Here is a 20241-nt window from a genome sequence, read left to right on the forward strand (position 1 = left end):
ATACATCTTTATATCTAGTATAAACTTTTTAAAAACTTATTTATATGACATTAAGGACACTTTACAATACATCTAAAACTTATTCTTTATAGTATTTAGGCATAACCCACGAAAAGCAGCAAGGCTTTTAGCTTCTTTAACATCTGAAATAACATTCATTTTAACATTCTAACATACAAAACTAACTTATTAAATTTATTAGGAGTGACATATTTCAAAAACACTTTCACTTCATTTTTCAAAACTTCTAACAGTCAATTACAATTCGTGAGCATATTATAATTCTTGATTTCAATTTATTTTTTTCTCTACATACACTTTCTTCCTTTTATAACTATTACCTACTCATACATAAATTGAAACTTAAATCTTTAACTTGAAATCATTAGTTTTAACTTAAAATCATTAGTTTTCAGAACAATCTCAGGCGAAATTACATAATGATATTTTATGGACATACGTAATAGGTAGAGATGGCAAAATTTCGTTTTAACTAAAAACGCGAAAAAATATTTATGGTTCGAAAATAGGGCATTTATAAGTTTTCTTTGCGTTTCAAGGCATTTGAAAGTGTTTCCAGTGATTTCTATTTCGCGAATTAACGCGAAAAACGTGATTTTGGCCGTATTTCAGCTAAATTATTCTATTTAGCGAAATAGGCGCGAATTTCCCGAAAATACCGGGTATTGACTGACAGGCGTACGAGAATGAAGGAGCCCACTATTGAAACGTGCGCAATGCTATCATTCAATCAGTAAAGTGCCTTTTCCATTGTTTTTTGTATTTACCTGTATTTCAAATATGCCTACTTTATTTCATTTTTGGAAGCCTGTCCTACCTCTTTTTACAATTTTGTTACTATTTTATGTGTAAATATTTAATATTTTTAATTTATACTGTACGCTGAATTTAAACGCTTTCCGAGAATATAGCGTATTTCGTACGTCAAAGAACCATACAAATTGGAGAAGCTGATACAGTAATATTTAGTCCTGTACAACTAAAGAATAATTGAGAAAAATGCATAAGGAAGGTAGTTTCATGTGAATGTGCAGGGAAAAGTATTATGCCTACTTTATTTAATTTTTGGAAGCCTTTCCTACGATTTTTTATAATTTTGTTACTATTTTATGTGTAAATATTTAATATTTTTACACTGTAGGCTAAAATAGCTTTTTGACATTACACAATTTGTGCGAAATAAATTACGCCTATTGATGTTAATCGCAATCTGCATTTGTTGTGTTTGTGTTCGACCCGTACTTAGAGTTTCCTTCCTTATTAATTTAATATTAAAAATAATTATTTATAATCTTTCACATGGAAATATGTACTTGCAAATGAAGATTAAACATATATTTTACCAAAAATACTTAAAATATGCGCTAAAAACATTCACGAAATACATTTTTTTCTATTTTGCTACAAAACGCTAAATTATGCCTCAAAATGCTATAAAACCCTAAATTTCCAATTGTTAATTCTAAAAAATCTGAAAATTAATGCTAAATTTTGCCATCTCTAGTAATAGGTACCAAAACTATGCAATAGCAAAAAATATTGTTAACTGTATCTTATTGTACTGTGTATTTGTCTTAACAAATAAATAAATCTGTCGGTAATTCATTAAAAATCTTAAATCCTTTAAAATAGAGATTATTTTGGGTTCCTGACAAATTTGTTTTTGGATGTCTAAAATCTGACTGTGATGCAAACCATTGCCTTACAAACGAACTTTACTATTCTGCACAGGGTCTGGTTATTTCAATGTGCGCTTTTCGGCGGTGAATAAAGGACTGATGTCGTAGTTTTTTCAAAACATTCTCGAACTCTCCTGGTTTTATGTTAGGGCAAGTCTATAAATTTGGATGTCTATGGTTAAATTGAAAAAAAAAATGTCATAGGGGAAATAAAAATAGGATTCAATCCTTAGACAACATATAAGAATTTATAACTATGTTTGTTTGGGATGAAAAGGATTTGGAATCAAGGAAAAATTATGAGAAGTCAATGAAAATATGAATGTAATATACATATTATGTATACTTTATTATTGAAACATGTTTTGTAAAAACTACATAAAGATCGGTATGTATGTGAAAGTAACAAAAATATATTGCAGATATTAAAAATTGATAAGACTTATTCACCCAATTGCTTATAGAGAATTGGCACATAGTCATCATAGGATGCCTGGTACAAATTTCCGGCCACAGGGTTACCCAGCTTGTACTTCTCTGCAAACTTGGCAATTGAGAATTTACCCCGTCCATCGCCGCTCCTGAAAAAATACAATCGCACAATTAGATTTGATCAGAAAAACAAATACTTAGGATTGAGTGTATTGGTGTACATGTACATATTATACACTTCTGACAGACGATATCCTTGCAAAAAGTTTCTGAGAAATGGCCTTACATCTTACTTACGCCTGCTTATTGTTATTTGAAAAATGGACAACTATAGTTTATACAATGACAGCGTAAAACTTTAACATAAATTTGAACACCTGTGTGGAAGGCCTTAACCTTCCCACACCGGAGGGGGGTAACAGACATCCCCCAAATGAGAGTTTTATATGGTATCTAAGTTATTTTTTACATCACATATATCATCTTCATTTTACACTAAAATTATTCCGTATCTATTTTTTAAGATATTATCTATCCAGTTGTCTTAAAATGAGTCTAAACGTAGACACAATTCCAGATTATTTTTTTACTCCTTAGTTGCCAAAAAAAATGGAAAAAAGTTTTTTTTAAATATATCGAAATGCTCGGTCGAAAGTTTTTTGGGTGATGTATATTCACCAGGTTCCAGCTTGTAAGAGTTTCCAAACACCGTGTGTATAAGATTTCTATGGATGAATAAATACAGTAACCGGATAAAACAGAACTCTATCGAATAATGGGTTAGGTTAGGTATTCCAGAGGGAAGAAGGGTTCAGTGGGCTGTCCCCGATATATGTTTGGAGAAACAACTACAAACAGATGTTATGCGAGGAGAGACTAGGCCTGCAACAGACAGAGGCCACTGAAGTAGCGCAGGACAGGGACGCCAGGAGGCGCTGCATCGGTGCGATGGGTACCCGACCCAAAGAAGTATTTATTTATCAACTAGCTGTACACCGCCACGCGTTGCTATGGTCAGTCTGTCTGTGTAGATAGAGAAACAATAGCATGTGTTGCTTTTAAGTGCATGTACGTGGAATATAAAAACACAGTTATACAAAATTTCAAAGCAAGAACTTTCGGAGATTTAAGATTTTGAACAAACAAAGATTTTTATTTATATAGATTATCAATGCCCTGATGGGCTTTTACACAGAAGTGTACATTCCACATAGGCTCATAAGTACTGCCTTACCTATCATACTCACATAAAAGTGTGAAAAATGATTGCAAGAAATCAATCTACACTTTCAAAACTACGTACTAAGTAGGTACCTACCAATATGAATCACAGCGCCATGCGCAACGCAAGAAACTAAGTGTGTAAAATGACGAATACATATGATGTGTGTGTCACATTGAAGTGTATTCTATGTATGTTGTATGTACATTGTAGTGTAGACAAGGAACGATTAGTTTATGTTAGCGGCGAAAAAATCTGTGTCTTGGGTACAAATATAACGCCACCGCCAAATGCAGTAATCAGTGGCATCTGTTGGTGCCTCTAATAATTAGTATTTAATATATTCTTTAATTAGCTCTTATGCATAAATTGAGCAGTTATTAGATTTTCCAGCAGCTTAGCCATTCTTAGTATTGTCTGTCATCTGACACCAAGGGTGTATTTTTTCTCAAAATCTTAACAATTTGAAGTTATAATTCGAGTTCTGTTATTATTTCAACACGGGCAGGTTGTTTCACAATACTTGGATAATAACCGAACTTGAATAGGACTGAATTGTTCAAATTCTGTGCAACAACCCGTCTTAAGTGTTTTTAAAATAAAATGTGCCAATTAACCATGTCCCGCTTTTCTGTATATTTATTTAAATACGTCGGTATTTGAGGTGAATTAGTTTCCAAGTTGATGAAGGTGAGAAATAGATACATATATGATGTATATATGAGTAAAAATATAGCATACTTATTGGTGAGCTTATCCTCGGTGAAATTAATCTTGGCTGGCTGCTTGTAGACGAGGTACACGTAGCGATGAAGGCCCGTGTCCGGTGGCGGGCCACTACCGATGTACTCTGATAGGGTATCGCCACTGGACACCGCGCTGCCGGGGATGTTCCCCACCAGCCAGTGGTGCCATTCACGGTACGTGGGAGCCTTGCGACTAGGCGCATCGGGATCTACGAACACAGTAAATAGTTTAAATAAGAATTTTAGATAGGTATGTACCTTGAATTGTTAAATGCAATTGATTACGGAGTAGCTCAAGGGCACGATAATGAAATAAAATGAGCCGTGATCAATACAATTGACTGAGTAGAAAAATTGCATTGTCAGAGCTTATATACTTTATTGACTAAAAGAGTTTATACAAAACAACACATTGTTGAAGATATTTCTACAAAGGTGTGACCTTCCTATTTAGTGGAAATTTTGATCAGCCAACCTAAACTGTAACTAAGTGAAACTGTTTGACAATGCAATCGGAGGGCATAACAGCTGTCAAACATTCAAATAAATACAGGGTGTATCAGCACTTACCCAAACGATTTTAACCAGCGATTCCTAAGCATATACATATAGAGTTAAAAACGTAGATGTTATTTTGGTATCTGATGAAATTTTTTTTCAATTAAAAACAACAAATCATCTTACCATCACATCTTTGACATGTACTCTGCCTCATTCCAGCAGCACGGTAGTGGACGAGACAGAGCGTAAATTACCTGTTCCGCTTGTAACGGATGTAAATTAAATACCCTGTTATTTTTAATATTTGGAGGACGAGATGGTGCCTTATGACTGGCAACACGGATCAACAGCTATTCCGAGATTGACTGGGCAGAATGACACAGATTAGGATCAGAATTCTGGTGGCGGTGTTTGCAGTGAGACGTACAGAGGAAGGGGCTCCGCGCGGTTGGCGATCGACGCGAATATGTGAGGTTTACATCATGCACTGATTCTTTGATATTTCCCTTTTAAAATTGGTTTACTATAATTAAAAATTTGTTTCATACTATCATATGAAACTGGCGCCAATTTAATGTTATCATAATGATTTGCAATATTAACATCATGCATGATTACCTGCTATTTAACTTGACAATCACCATGACTGGTTTCCTTTTAATATACAAAAAAATACCAACCCACTAATTTTTCATAGAGGTTTATCACGCTCTAAGATTATCTGTAATTATTTAATTTTTAGTCTCATGCTAGAATAATTATAACGTTGTACAATAAATTACACTATTTTTATTTTCTTGGATATTTTATTTAAGATTAACGACCTTATTCCGTACACTTTAGATTCATAAATTTAAACTGTTACATTTGGCGAACAACGTGATTTTTGTTATGCCATTCTTTTAATTGCTACATTTGGTGTCCAACGTGCCATATTCATAGTATTATTTATAACCACTGGAACGATTTCGGTCGAAAAATCGACCACTTTTATTTTTCTGCGATTGATATCGGTCCAAAAATGGACCGATTTTTCTACCATTCGTCAAATATTTATTGTAATTATTTAAAACGTTTCCATGGCCAGCTACTTGTTTTATCGAATAGCTGATAATATATTCTCTTTGTCTATGAACTTATCCGTTGTCTTTGAAGTGTTATTTAACGAGTTTTCGCGGTTTTTTTATGGCGTCCTGTCAAAAACAAAATTATAAATTTTCAACATTCACGAAATTTTGGACTCTTCCTAAAATGCCGTAAGTAATTAATTTATTGGGTTTTTAACGCATAATTATATATCTGTGTAATCATGATTGACTTATCTATCTTTGAAATGCGTTTTTAATTCGTTTGTTTGTATTATATTGTTTTGGTTGAAGTTTTTGTGTAAGATTACGTCAACTGAAGACGTCATCTGTTTTTGATTTACAATAATGTCTTAAATACTGCACTCGCGCATTTGAAATATAGATATTCCATCACAGTGATTCAAAACAAAGAGATATATATAAGTTTTATTTGAATTGGTTCATTATTAATACAGATATTTGCTAACCAATTATTTTAAGTCATATGTCAAAAAGTTGACTCTTTTTCACATGTAAAATGGTGTAAAGCCTTCGTCACACAATAAAAATTTAGTAATTTAGTTGTATAATTAATTAATTTGTTTACTTTTACCAAATTTGTGCAGAAACAGCTGTCGTCCAGGGAAAGGGATCACTCCACAACCCAATAATTATTTTCAAATTTTATATTAGTGCAATATTTAACAAAATTTAAACATTTAAGTACTTACATTAAGTGTTTTCAATTTAAAATTTATAGAGCGGTGCTGACTGCAAGAGGAGGCAGAGGAAAAGGGAGACGTGGGGTACGAGCTGGTGCCGGACTACCTGCACGTGGACGTCAACGCAGAGCTGCAATTGCAGCCTCGTCTGGAGTGTTAGTATTTTTTAATGTTTTTTTATGAAAGTACTTTGCTGTGGCCGTTGAACTCATCATATATTTGTATTTATTTAAACAGCGACCCTGCTTTGCTACTGGTGCGAGAAGATCGCGTCAAGGCCCTAAAGGCTGTTAGGGCCCTGCCTGCTTCCATCCGGCTAGAGCTGGAAAGCCGAAAATTCAAGAAGCAGGCGGCGCGCATTTTGCTCCCTACCGCACCTCCAAGAAAAACTAAACAAAAGTAAGTAATCGTATTTAGATGCTTGGTACAATATTATTGTTTTTTCCTGACAGCGTTCCACTCTTACAGTGAGAGTTGGTAAGTTCAGCGCTCTGTGCATTTGGCACATTCAGTGCATATTTTACAGAGTTCTTATTTTATTGTTTATTTACATACTGTACTTACTGTTTCACACGTGAATGAGAACAATTTTCTATGATTTATGTAAATGTTTTCAGAATTCCATCTCCGGAGAGAACAACGTGTCCCTTTTCACAAGGGACGCCTTCACCGTTGCCACGACCCGTACCACCACCGTGGATGTCCACTCCCGCACAGACCCAATCAACGGCTCCCAATGCACCAATTATGCCTATCCGTGCAGCATCTCCCGAGCCGTTACCTGGGACATCGCGGAGTGGGGAACTCTTCTCTCCGGAAGCCGGCTATCACAGCGAGCTGTGGGTGGACGTACCATTCTACGAAGAATTGTCGGCGTTTGGGAACGGTGAGTTTATTTTTTGAAATGTCATACCAGGGGCTCAATATAAAATCAATTATCTATATTTTATATTGATATCCCTAGCACAGTTTCACTGTTGGTATATTGGCAGGAAATAAGCATAGTACTTAAAAATTCCACATAACAAACATACAAAATGTATTGTTGTTATGTCGTGGATGCATCATTACACATCTTTTTTCTGTAACGGGTATTGCAGAGTGAGAAATAAGACATGCCGAACTTCTTTGCGAGGATTACATTTGATTCACCGGCTTCTAAACGGTGTAATACAGCATTTTTTTCTTAAATTGAAAAAACACTTTCGCTTCACGGGACTCATTGTGTTGCGAGGCTGTATTGGTAGGTGGGTTTTGTAACCGGACAAATTATCATTAAAATAGGTCGCTTTACGTAGTTGGTCACTTTAAACGGATACGTTTTCCTACTAAAAGCTATGAAACCTTACTAGAGTTTACATTATCGTCACTTAAAACAGTAGACCGTTAAATGCAAAGTCATTATATCCAAATTCTACTGTAAATTTGTGTTTTCTTTTATTTCAGAGTCAGACATGGGCAGAAAAAGTAACGTGGACGAGGCAGCTGTACTAGAAGAGTCTGTACTTGGAAACCGTGAGTTATAAAACTAACTAACTTACCTTCACGCCATTTCGGTAGGCAGAGAGGATGAACCACCATGCAACTCGATCTTGGCACACACACTCTTTTCTTCATTCCATACCTACCTGACTGTGCTATTCTGACTCCTGACATTGCCCGCCTCAAGTATTTGATTAACTTTTTATATTTTTTTTTATATGAATACCTCACAAGAGCCTCAGCTGGAGCCAGTGAGACTATGGCATCCCCAATTGGGGGATGTTGTGAGGCTGAAGGTAAGTGGGGAAGGGAAAGAGGAAGATGGGGAAGTACCTGGCTATTCAGATCTAGTCACTAAACACGGCTAAAGCCATTTGGAGCAACGTTTCAATTCTGAATGGTGGTCTTACACCAGGGCGATACTGGTAGTATCTTCCACTCTGGAACGTGCCGCAAATATACTATATATTATTTTAATTATTATTTTAATTAATTAATTGTGAAATAACACAAATCAATCAAATAAAATTTATTTGCGCATGCCGGGTTCGAACCGGCGACCTTCGGAATGGCAGTCCAATGCGTTACCACTGGACTATGCCGGCCGTCAAAAGCCATTTCAAGCAACGTTTCAATTCTGAATGGGGTCTTACACCAGGGCGATACTATGGGTATCTTCCACTCTGGAACGTGCCGCAAATATAATATATATTATTTTAAATGAATTTTGTGTGAAAATAACACTAATTATTCAAATATAATTTATTTGATTTGATCCCGCGACCATCGTATTGCGAGTCATAAGCCGTACCAGAGGCAGTGGGTTATCGTAATATAGACACATTAAATTAATTTGGGTTTTCTGTTGTTTCAGAAATGGACAGATCGAGCGACGAGGATGACGAAGCGAGTGACGTCGACCACGAAGAGAGCGATGAGGATACATGCCACCAATACCTTATCATAATATTATCAACGTTTCACCTAACTCCGCTATGGCCATAGACTTTAGTAGACAAGACCAGGTAGATAGTGAGGCAATGCGTTTGATTCTGCCGCCTGAAGGTTACTCTTTCGATTGGTCTAATGATATCTTACGTTTTACTGGGATAAGGGAGACTTTCACAGGCACGCCGGGACCAACTTTCAATACCGACGAAATGGGCAAACCTGTGGATGCCTTTCTTAAAATCTTTGATGCAGATTTCGTTGAACTGATCGCGAGAGAGACCAACAGGTATGCAGATCAATGGATTGCGAAAAAACAATTTAAGCGTCATGCGCGTACCAATAAATGGGCTCCCACGAATAAAGAGGAAATGTATGTATTCTTGGCAATTTTAATGTATCAAGGTATTAGTCTTTTCCAGATCTAGTCACTAAACATAACTAAGCCAATTCAAGCAATGTTCAATTCTGAATGGTGGTCCCTCACCAGAGCGATACTCAGAATCTCACTCTATAGCGAGGCACAATGATATTATTATGTATTGATTTTCTTAAATTATGAATAAACCAATAAACTGAATACATTTTTATTATGACAAAGTGTGTAAACAATGTTTAAATCAAAATACTGCTCTTTCATTGTAACCATACAACTGTAATATTGATTTAAAAGGATATTAGGGCTTAATAAATAAATCAATTATTGGTTCCATCAATTATTTTCCCCTCATCCATTTTTTTTCGATACCTTTGCGTTTAGATATAAAATTATCACTATGATTTTATTTGCCATTCTACGGTCATACAAAGGTTTGATATATATATACAAATTTATCATCATTTTACATATTCCGATATACCCTATGTAGATTGACCTTAAGGTAGCTGTCAGTAGTGATTTTTCGTCAAATATTGGTGAATTTCATCAACTTTCAAAGTATCCCCCTGAAATATTGGCAATGTTTATATCTATGATGTATATCTCATTTTAAGCCTTATTTCCTCGTTTTGCACGTTATATAAAAACATGGTTACAAATCTCCAGTTCTAATTTACAATTATTTAAAAAGTAGCACCATGATTTTGACATCGTGAAATAGGCTCTCTGTATAATTCATCAAATGAATAAAATAAAGCCAACACGGCGACTATGCTTATTAATAATTGTAGACAGTTAATGTATCTTCCTAACGTAATACCAGTTTTTGTGGTAAATTTATTATATAGTATAATACAGTGATTTCAATTTTGACACGTCACGCACTCAAATTTTAAAAAATTATTTTCTAACCAAACTTTTGAAGAGAGCATAACGTACAAAAAATTATTTTCCCATTATATTCTTGCATCTGTGGTTATCAAACAGGCCATAGAGAACATAAAAACGTAGAAAATATTCTATAAAGATATTTAAAACTGCCACTGGCGGCAATTTCAAATCACAAAAACGCTAATTTCGCGCATTCATAAAGTTTAAGATTTTTTAATAATTTATCTATCAATTCTAAAAATATAGAATAATTATAAAAATATAGGTGAATTCATTGGCTGTATAGCACTACAATCAGTTTTATGTCTCCGTATTAAAATTCGGAGGTTTGATTTTTTTAATGTTGGCGGAAAATATTCAAATTCGTCGCCAAAAAACCGCGAGCAATCGGAGAAAAAAGTTTTTTGACGCGCGATCGTTCGAGTGGATAAGCGCTACACGGTGTGACTTGTATAAAGAATTTTTTTTTAGTTTATTGAAAATAATATAATCAGACAGAAAAAAGACACCTACATTTACACCAAATATGCTTATGTTCCCTCAAAATAGTTATAAGTCAACATATTGACGTTTGTGAACTATAACCGGTCAGTGGCCTATGGACCGGGTGTAACCCTTTGACCGGTCGGTGGCTGAGTTGACATCGCGTTTGGGTCCCACCCAGGCGTAGTGTGTTCAATTACTCGGCTGGTTAAGTCCTCCATCACAACACAAGCGACATTTTCGGCTTATTGTGGTGGTAGTACGACATTTTCTAAAATAGTCAGGTTTTTTTTTTTTTTTTTTTTAACGGCAATATGTATAAAGTAAAGTAAAAAAGATACAATATTAAGTTACATAAAGATATAAAGTGATGTAGTTTATTCTCAGTCCTTCTCACTAGGTATTCCTGTTCCGAGGCGGACTGTAGTTTGTTGTATGTGTGTTGATCATGATTTCCTCATCTTCTAATTTGTTGGTTCCCACAAAATATAAAATAAATTAAGCAAAAAGTATTTATGTTTGTTGTCTGTAGGTTGCGTTGGGGTTACTTCATAAATTTAATGATTTCCTCATCTTCATGTTTAGTTAGCCATAATTTTATGTCTTTTTTAAACTTTTCTATTGTGGCTTATCCATGGTGTTTTTAATTTCAATAGGAAGGGCATTATATAATTTTATAGCATGGAAATAGTGGTTTTTCTGGCCGAAAGATGTATTTAATTTTGGAATGTTTAGTAGATTTGAGGATTTCGTCCTTGTAGTGTAGGTGTGTTGTTCAGCAAGGTACTCATATTTTTCTTTAAAATTGAGTAGTTCATTTTTTCAGTACAGTTTTATAATGCCGAACAAGTTAAATTTTTAAAAAATTTCTTTTGATGGAGTCCTTATGGGTACTTTTAGGATTATTTTTATTATTACTTTTTGTGTTTTAACGAGCTGCTTCATGTGAAGGTTTGAGGCAGATCCCCATCCAATAATCCCATATTTTAAGCGTGATTGGCAAAGAGCATAGTAGACTTTATATAGATCATTTTTATTTATTATATTGCATTAGTTTCTAAAGTAGTACATGAGCTTTGTAAGTTTCTTTGTAATGCTATTTATGTGAGTGTCCCATCCAAAGATATTAGAAGAACGAGATGTGCTATGCGCAGTTCGTACTGAGTGGAATTGTTTTGCCGAGTGTCGCCGGTTTTCTTCACCAATACTACTGCACACCTTCGCTTACGCTAAGGTATCCGCACTAATACATAGAACAGATTTCTGTGCGTACACGTCCCGATACCGTTCAAAGTACCCTAATTAGGTAGTACTCCGGCTACGGTCCGGCGCCCAACATAGCATATCTCGTTCTTCTAATATCTTTGGTCCCATCGAAGATTTTCTTCAATTTCAACGCCGAGATATTTTATGTTTTTGGAGTGTGTTATGGTGGGGCGGTGACACGATTGTGTTAAGCTTATTAGTTTTGGTTATCTGTAATGTTTGTCTTTCTTTTTATATTAAACAAAAAAACAATTAAAATAATGAATAACTTTTACCGGTCATGCAGAGAGTATAGAAGGAGCCAGCTTCCGCATCCCATTCAACTGTAGGAACATCTTTAACCAATGTGGGAGTCAGTTCATTGCCTTCTGATACCTCCACGCCACTGGGGAATTTCACCTAAAATGGAAACAATTTGTTTTGTTCATTACAAACACCAGCAAAACAGCCAAAGCAGTTTGTCAGCAGATCAATTTCACAGTAATCATTGTAATGCTAAAGCACAAATATAGCGAGAAACAACAATATAGAAAATAAAGATAGAAGAATAACATTATAACTTATATAATACCAAGACATAAAATACACGGATAAATAGATATAACACAGGAAACATATTCATAGGCATACACACATTCATTTCTAGGTCAAATCGAGCCGTTTAATATGATCGCTCTTTTCATGTAACTGGCCAGCTCAATTGGAATAAACTTCCCTCAGCTCTTACTAATATCCAGAATTTGGCTTTGAAAACAAAATCATTTTTAAAATTCTACAAATCTTAACTTCTTTTCAGTGTAAATATGCCATATTCTCAAGCTTCCAGTAATTGTTTGGTTTCAGTTTCCTCCTTATTACAGGTCCTTTTTTATATTTAATGTCTACTCGGAATGTTCTTATTTGTGAACATAACTTTAAACTTGAATAGAACCTTCACAGAACTTGGAAATCAACTTTTTGATGATTTGTTCAAATTCTGTGGAACAACCCGTCCTGAGGATTTTAAGGTCAAAACAATGTAAATCAATATAAATTGTTGATATTTTAAACTAAAGCTGTTGCTACATAATATCGACGGTTCCAAAGAACAATGTAGGATTTTCAAATTTGTAGTTTTGCAGTAAATCTGTTTAACCCTTTTGCACTCCTAATTTTTTTTTTAATTACCTACTACCAACTCCTTAATTAATTTACAAAAAAGGGATAAAAAGTGGCCTCAATAAAAAGTTAAACAAAATTTTTTTAAATATGTAATTTTTATTACTCTTTCTTTACAAAAAGAAATGTAAAACTATATTTTCACCTAATTACTGAGTATTATTTTCAAGACCGAACGACACATGTGCTTTCTCGGCCACGAAATATTTGCTACTAAAAACAGTAAAAACAAATGTAAATACACAAACAGAACAAAATATTATGTGATAACAAGTGAATAGGTATAATAATCCTTTGTTATGTGTTGGGAGAAATCCCTCAGCGCTTCCTATTGTTACGCAGGTAGACAGGCAAGTACCTACCTACTTAATGCGTCGCAACCAAATAACTGCGCAGTGCATTTACAAGGTTAAAAATAATACGATTTTAAAAATTATCTAAAAGGCGAAACTTGACGAGATATATGTATTTTGCGTATTCGGAATATTCAGAATGAGATATAAAGTGTTTAAAAGAAAAAAAAATACATTTGATAATTTAAATTATTTTTCGAAATTGCGTTACTATAATGTCGAGTATGACTCGACATAGGAGTTGGTGTAAGAAATATAATGTCGAGCCACACTCGACAAAGGAGTGGTATGAGTTAAAGTTCATTTCTGCATTTTTACTGTTTTTGAGATCAAGAAATGTATTTAATTCCTATTTATTTAATTAGAGAAATATATATTTTCGTAGAAAGCAATCACTTTGTGGTTTAACATTTTAATGAAATAAAACAATATTTTTTGTTTAAAACCACGAATTTTTATTAATTTTAAGACCGACCGGTTTCGCTTCACTCGAGCATCTTCTGGACAGACACGGAACGTCAACTAAATTCCTTCCTCAACCTTATAAATTCTTATCGTAAACATATTAAATTTACATTAGAGATAGGCATTAATTCATCCTTAAACTTCCTAGACCTATCCTTATCTCTCATAAATAATAAAATCGATTTTAACATCTTTCGGAAACCTACCTACACCGATATTGTCATACATAATACATCCAATCATCCTTTTTCACACAAACACTCAGCATTTCACTCAATGGTCCATCGCTTGGTCACGATTCCATTAACTAATATTAATTTCTCTAACGAATTATCAATAATTAAAAAAATAGCGTCTAATAATGGATACGATCCAGATTTTATTGATAGAATTTTAAGTAAAAAACTAAAACAATTAGCAGTTAAAAACTTGTTATTCGCGAGTCCACATAATATTAATAATAATAATCTTCCTTTCCAATGGCGCCGTATTCTATTCATTAATAATTTTTCTTCCTGCAGTATAGTTAACCTTCCTTCTGAAGTCAAACCGGCGTTTTATACCAACAACAATTTAGGTAAATTTTTAGTCAATTCTAAAGATAAAGATGACACACTTAGTCACGCAGGAATTTATAAATTAAATTGTAATAATTGTCCAGCGTTTTATATCGGGAAGACAACGCGCAATGTCAACATTAGGATTAAAGAACATCTTAAGCAGGGTAATGATCTAGCCGTTTAACGTAACTGATTCTCCATAGAAAAGACCATAGTAACAAATTGAATAACCTAGAAGCACTAGAAATAAAGAAAGCCATTAAAACCAAAAATTTAATTCTGAATAATCAATTAGATTTGTCAAAAAGCCCAATACTGGGAATATCCCTGTAAACTGTAAAATTCCCAGTATCCCTTAATTACCTTACAATTATTATTGCCTATTCTCTATTATCATAATATTTATATACACTAATCGTTTTCTTTTAATATATTGTTGTTTCATTTTGGTTTTACTTTCTCTCTCCCTCTGTATGTATATATAAAGACACATTTTGTATTATTGATTAGTTTAATTTTGTACCCTGAAGATGCTCGAGTGAAGCGAAACCGGTTGGTCTTAAAATTAATAAAAATTCGTGGTTTTAAACAAAAAATATTGTTTTATTTCAGAGAAATATATTATCAAAAACAGTAAAAATGCAGAAACTAAACATAGCAGATTGTTCTTCGGGACCGTCGATATTATACTTTACCAACAGTTGCTAAGCAAATTCGGTTTAAGTTTTTTACACTTTTTCAACTCTTTTTAATAATCTTTTATCTGAACTGTTGAAAATTATTTTTAAAAAAACATATGGCTTCTAGTTATATTTCAGGCAGTAAAATTAATATTTTAAGGCTCCATCGGTTGTGATGGAGATGAGCTGAAAATAGTTATTTTATAAATTCCAAACATAAAAGCTGTGCAAATTTTGAGATACCAGATTTTTTTTTAAGATTGGCAGCAGTGCCATTACGGTTTAAATCCAAGTGCGTAATAAAACAATACAATGTAATAATAATGTTATCACACATAAATGAAACAAAAGGCGTGTAGATAATTCAATGATAAGTTATTGTAAATAAAATATAAAGGCATACAAGCAACAATTCATCAACAAATTGCATTATGAAAGTGAATAAAGAGGATATGTCTTCTCTACTCTAAGCAAACGATCAGTGGGATGTAATTTCACGAAGATTTATTCACAATCTAAATTCAAAGACTTTATCTGCATTTAAATAGCTCGTACTTAATTTGTTATTTTAGTTTATGCTTGTTATTAAGTAATTATTTATTGTACCATTTTATGCGTAGAAAATGATAATGGTGTTGAGCCGTAGTGGTTCTCAACATTAGGATGCATATCTGTACCCAAGAAGCATATGGATGCAATTCCAAAACGTGTTTTTAGCAAATATCTCGTTAAATCAACAAATATTTTAGCAAATCTCTTGTTAAATCAACAAATATTTTAGCAAATCTCTCGTTAAATCGACAAATATTTTAGCAAATCTCTTGTTAAATTGGCATTTATTTTGATTGATAATTGAAATTAATTTATTTTTTTTCAATTATTAATTAAAATATTTGTAGAAATAATCACAGATTTGCTAAAAACACATAAGTTTTCGGCTTTCCTGAACATTTTGTGTTTTGGAGTTGCATGCGTATGCTTCTCGGGTACAGATATTAATTCCTTTATTTTGAATCTATCACTAACCAAATCTGATGGGTGGATTTTTTTATGAAATACATTTGTAAATTTGGAGAATGTAATTTTGTTTGTATAAATTTGTAACTGAAATTAACATTAAATTCTCTAAAAAAAACTAAGTCATGGTTTATTTATAATTATTTTATTAAATATTTTTTTGAAAGTAATTAATGGTTGTAGGGAGGTTTTGCTACTTTATAGTTAAGATATCAGGTGTATAATTGTATCACAAGTTGAGGACTACGTTTTCTGTAAAAATGCTTTGAGTTGATATTACCTTATGAACATTGTTATTTTCCATTCAAACTTATTATAATACTAGTAGTTCTGTGAACAATAGACCTCGCATAATATTGATTATTATGTTTTTACAGCTCATGCAACTCATGCAAACTCTGGCTTAGTAAAAGGGTACTATCCAACACGACTGCTATCTTGACAGAGTTGAAATTTACAGACAAATGGAGTGCAAAGCACTTGAGTTAAAACAGGACTTTGCTACGCTAAGTGAATTATATTTGTAACTGATGAGAAACATGTTTTCGATAAGGTGGAAATGGTCCATATAAAACTTTTCTAGTTAGTAAATTTAGGTTGCTTAGCTATCTCTGACATGTTATACCCCAGATATTAGTTATTATAACAAGATTTGCTGGTTATTATTAATTTATACCCAGGTTCGAAATCAAAGACTTTTATTCAGTAGTAATAAACAATAATCATTTATACGTAAGACAGTATACTCGCAGGGAAGGTTCGGTATACTCGACGTGTTATCTCCGACTATATTCAGATAACACAAAATCTTCTAGGTACTCTTTAACCTTATTGATAGGGACGTTACATCTCGCTATCAGTATCAGGTATTCAGCCTAGAACTTTTCTAAGACTTCGCTGGAAGGGGCGACAGATCTAACCATAAGTATAAAGTCTCGAGCCTACTACCGGCTCATGATCTCTGCTTGGTTCAAGGACGTGCACTTGCTTTTATAGATATTATTACTTGCTACATTATTAAAAAAATTGTAATGCCCTCAAATATTATTATACTATGTATGCCAATAGTAAATAATGAAATACCTTAACGAGGGCTTGAGGGGCAACAGCTACTACATCGGGAACCACATGGTGAGAAGTGAAACTCTTGGCTACAGTCGACATCGCTCTGGCGATCAGACCAAATCTCATTATTAGTACACTGGAATAAAAATTAATTACAACAACAGAAATGGTTAAAAAACAAATAAATGTAAGTAAAACAATAACTTAACATGGTCAGAAATAAAATTAAATCAGCAGTTCGCCTGTACAATCCACACCACGTCCTCACAGCGTGTTTTCAACGTAGGCTGTATGTATAACTTTGCCTCTAAGGGCACCCGCAGACGAGAGGTTTTAGTTGGGGCAAATATAATGTCACAGTCGCCGTCTTCAAATTATAGTGCACCCGAGATATTTGCTATTTCTTAACACAAATAGAAAAACACTAAAATATCACATATGTATGGGTAGTAAGTACTTGAAGGAAATATGGGTAGGATGAGTAAATGTTTCATTCGGAACAGTCAGTGTGTGCTCCTCCATATAACATAATGGATTTTTGTGCCCAAAACTGTCTCTGTAACTAAAGTCTCCCGTCTGTGGAGTTCTAACAGTTTTTATATCTGTCAATTTCATTCCTCGAGATATGTTCCTTGTTTGAATATTAACGGACCCAAATCGCCATTCATATTTTTATATAGAATGGATATTTTTCAGTCTTGGCTAAAGTAACGGTAAATAACAAAAACTAAATAAAATAGCAAGAAAATAATTAACAAACTTTGAAAGGGATGCCTGAAAGAGAGAAAGTGTGATAACTTGTCTAAAATAGGTAGTTTCATTTTTAAACAAAACATGAAAATTAATATTGCTGTGGGCGACAGGACAATGGTTGCATCAATTTCGGTGCACAATACATACATATACATTATATTATCACATTCATAAGCAAGGGCTATGGTTATATGATAATAAACGAAAGGACAATGTATGTATGCTGAATTGAATAATCGTTGAAACCAAATATTAAAATTGTCGAATACCGCTGCACGCTTAGTACGCAATATATAAATAGCACTTGGTTTTAACTTAATTTCTACAAGAAATAACTAATTATGTGGTGGGAGATGGTAAAAGATGCATAAAAATTTCCATTTTTTTCTCAAAGTTAAGTTTGGAGGTTAGGAAATACGCATAAATTATTAAAATGACCCAAACTAAACCCCCTAAACCCTAAAAACCTATTTTGTGCATTATACTTAAACCCCGACTTCAATAGTTGTCTCCATTAGATATTTAAGTTGAAATCAAGTGTTATTTTTTAGAGACTTTGCATGCATCGGAACTCGACAAGTTTACCAAAACAAATAATCGACAAAGAAATCAGATTAATTAATTCCACATAAACATTGCAAATTGTAGTTACTTACAATAATTTGACGCGAATGAAAAATATTAACAATATGAATGCAAAACCGGCTAAATGCAAAATTCCAAATGTACAATCACTACAATCAGTCAATCAGTGATGCAGTCATAAATATACCACTCTCTAGATCGATATCTTCCGGCTTTTTGTATCCAACAGAATTATACAGTACTTAACCACAGATATACAAGCAGTACCTACCGTGCAGAGCAGAGCAGTAGACAAGGTAGAGGAAACTCAAGGCCATTTAAAAAAAGATACGACCATAGACAACATAATTGCTCTCAGCCTACTCTATTCACTCACTAGCCCAAAAAAACTATTATAAAAATAAAAATGTCCTTGAAGCAGAAAAATGTCGAAATGTTTTCCAAGGGCAAGGTTCATCTGACTAAGAAAATAAACTTTTACAGTGCATTTCCTTAAGATGAAACTTGTTAATCTGAGAAGAAGACACCCAAAATGACAAGAAATTTGCAAAAACACTGAAGAAAATTTCCAAAACATGATTGTCCGACAGTACGACGAAAAATTCCGACATTTTTCAGCCTCATGAACTCATGGTTACATATGTTTAAAAATCTTTAATTTCACCAAAACAATAAGATAATACAGGATAACACTAATCAATAACATGAATAAGTTTACCGATATAATAAATAACATTTATACGTTGTGGAGGAAGACATATGTCAAGTATCAAGCATTGTTCAAAAAACCGAACGAATAACCTAAAACTGTTAATTCACTTTAAACTTGAACTTACGTAGGTAGGTTGAATATAATATGTTTATAACTCGCTAACACTATACTGGCTTATATTGTATTTTTATCACGAACAACTTTAACACGCAATATTTTCGACGGAAATGATAGTATTTCGGCAGCAAATGACAACCCGCGTGTATAAATAAACCACTGTCATTTTGTTTGAATGATTTGAAAACTGTCAAACGGCATAATTCCGTCATCTCTTTCTGTTACACGAGTCATTATGGTAGAGAGCGAGAGATCAAACCAATCCTTCTGTTCTCACCAATGAGATCTGAGCTTTTAGCCATATTATTCGTTTTCTATAAGAATTTTGAGGTGGGCGTGGCGGTTTCAAATGAGTTTCATGGCCAAAGCTTAGTTAAATGCCCCTGGATGCAGTGATGCATAAATTAGAGGTGAGGAGTATTTATCGTACCCAGTAAAAGTACCGGGTATTTCCATGCGATACTTTGTACTTGGGTAAAATTTCGATCGCGCTGGCCTCGCTTATTATGAATATTTTTTAGATAAAACCTTTAGATTCACCTTAATTACTGTACGACACAACTTTTTGCATTCGGGGCCGTGGAAAATATTGCAATAAAAATTTCAATTACGTAAAATTAAAATTAGCTTTCGTTTTGTGAAACGAGACCGTCCATTTTCAAACTTTATTTGTTTATTGTCAAATGTCATTTTGTTTTGTTGGTATTTCTGTTACTATAGGACGAAACGAACGGCTAGAAGTAGCTAGAGACAATCGCGCGGTCGTTTTTTTTAATGTTAAAAAATTCCGTCATTTATATTTATTTTATTATTGGATAATTTGTATAGCGCCGCTTTTGTGAGATATCACCTCAGGGGCGCTTTACAGTTGATGCAGGTATTACAGAAAATATAAATATTACAAAAATAGAGTGAAGTTAAGTTAAGTAAAATGAAG

The 20241-nt window shown here is 33.6% G+C and overlaps 2 protein-coding genes across 3 annotated transcripts; one reads left to right on the top strand and one right to left on the bottom strand.

Moving 5' to 3' along the window:
• Nucleotides 1-2028: 2028 nt before the first annotated feature.
• LOC149419009 (phosphatidylethanolamine-binding protein homolog F40A3.3-like) lies at nt 2029-18668 on the bottom strand. Of its 2 annotated transcripts, none has more exons than XM_089638032.1 (5): nt 18547-18668; nt 17156-17240; nt 12115-12238; nt 4096-4309; nt 2029-2281 (listed from the first exon to the last, which is right to left on the bottom strand). In XM_089638032.1, the coding sequence occupies exons 2-5, from the start codon at nt 17234-17236 to the stop codon at nt 2143-2145; spliced, it is 558 nt and encodes a 185-aa protein (XP_089494158.1). In that variant the 5' UTR covers nt 17237-17240; nt 18547-18668; the 3' UTR covers nt 2029-2142. The 2 variants fall into 2 exon arrangements, with proteins under 2 accessions (XP_089494158.1, XP_089494159.1); XM_089638033.1 differs by having other exon boundaries at nt 17156-17273; nt 18547-18571.
• LOC149419010 (uncharacterized) lies at nt 5811-9184 on the top strand. The gene is made up of 6 exons (XM_089638031.1): nt 5811-5857; nt 6429-6545; nt 6628-6789; nt 7008-7276; nt 7837-7905; nt 8747-9184. Exons 1-6 carry the CDS (start codon nt 5853-5855, stop codon nt 8875-8877), a joined length of 753 nt encoding a protein of 250 aa, XP_089494157.1. The 5' UTR covers nt 5811-5852; the 3' UTR covers nt 8878-9184.
• Nucleotides 18669-20241: the final 1573 nt, after the last annotated feature.

Source organism: Hesperophylax consimilis, chromosome 12 (assembly GCF_061612785.1).
Source record: "Hesperophylax consimilis isolate HC1 chromosome 12, BYU_Hcon_1.0, whole genome shotgun sequence".
NCBI lineage: Eukaryota > Metazoa > Arthropoda > Insecta > Trichoptera > Limnephilidae > Hesperophylax > Hesperophylax consimilis.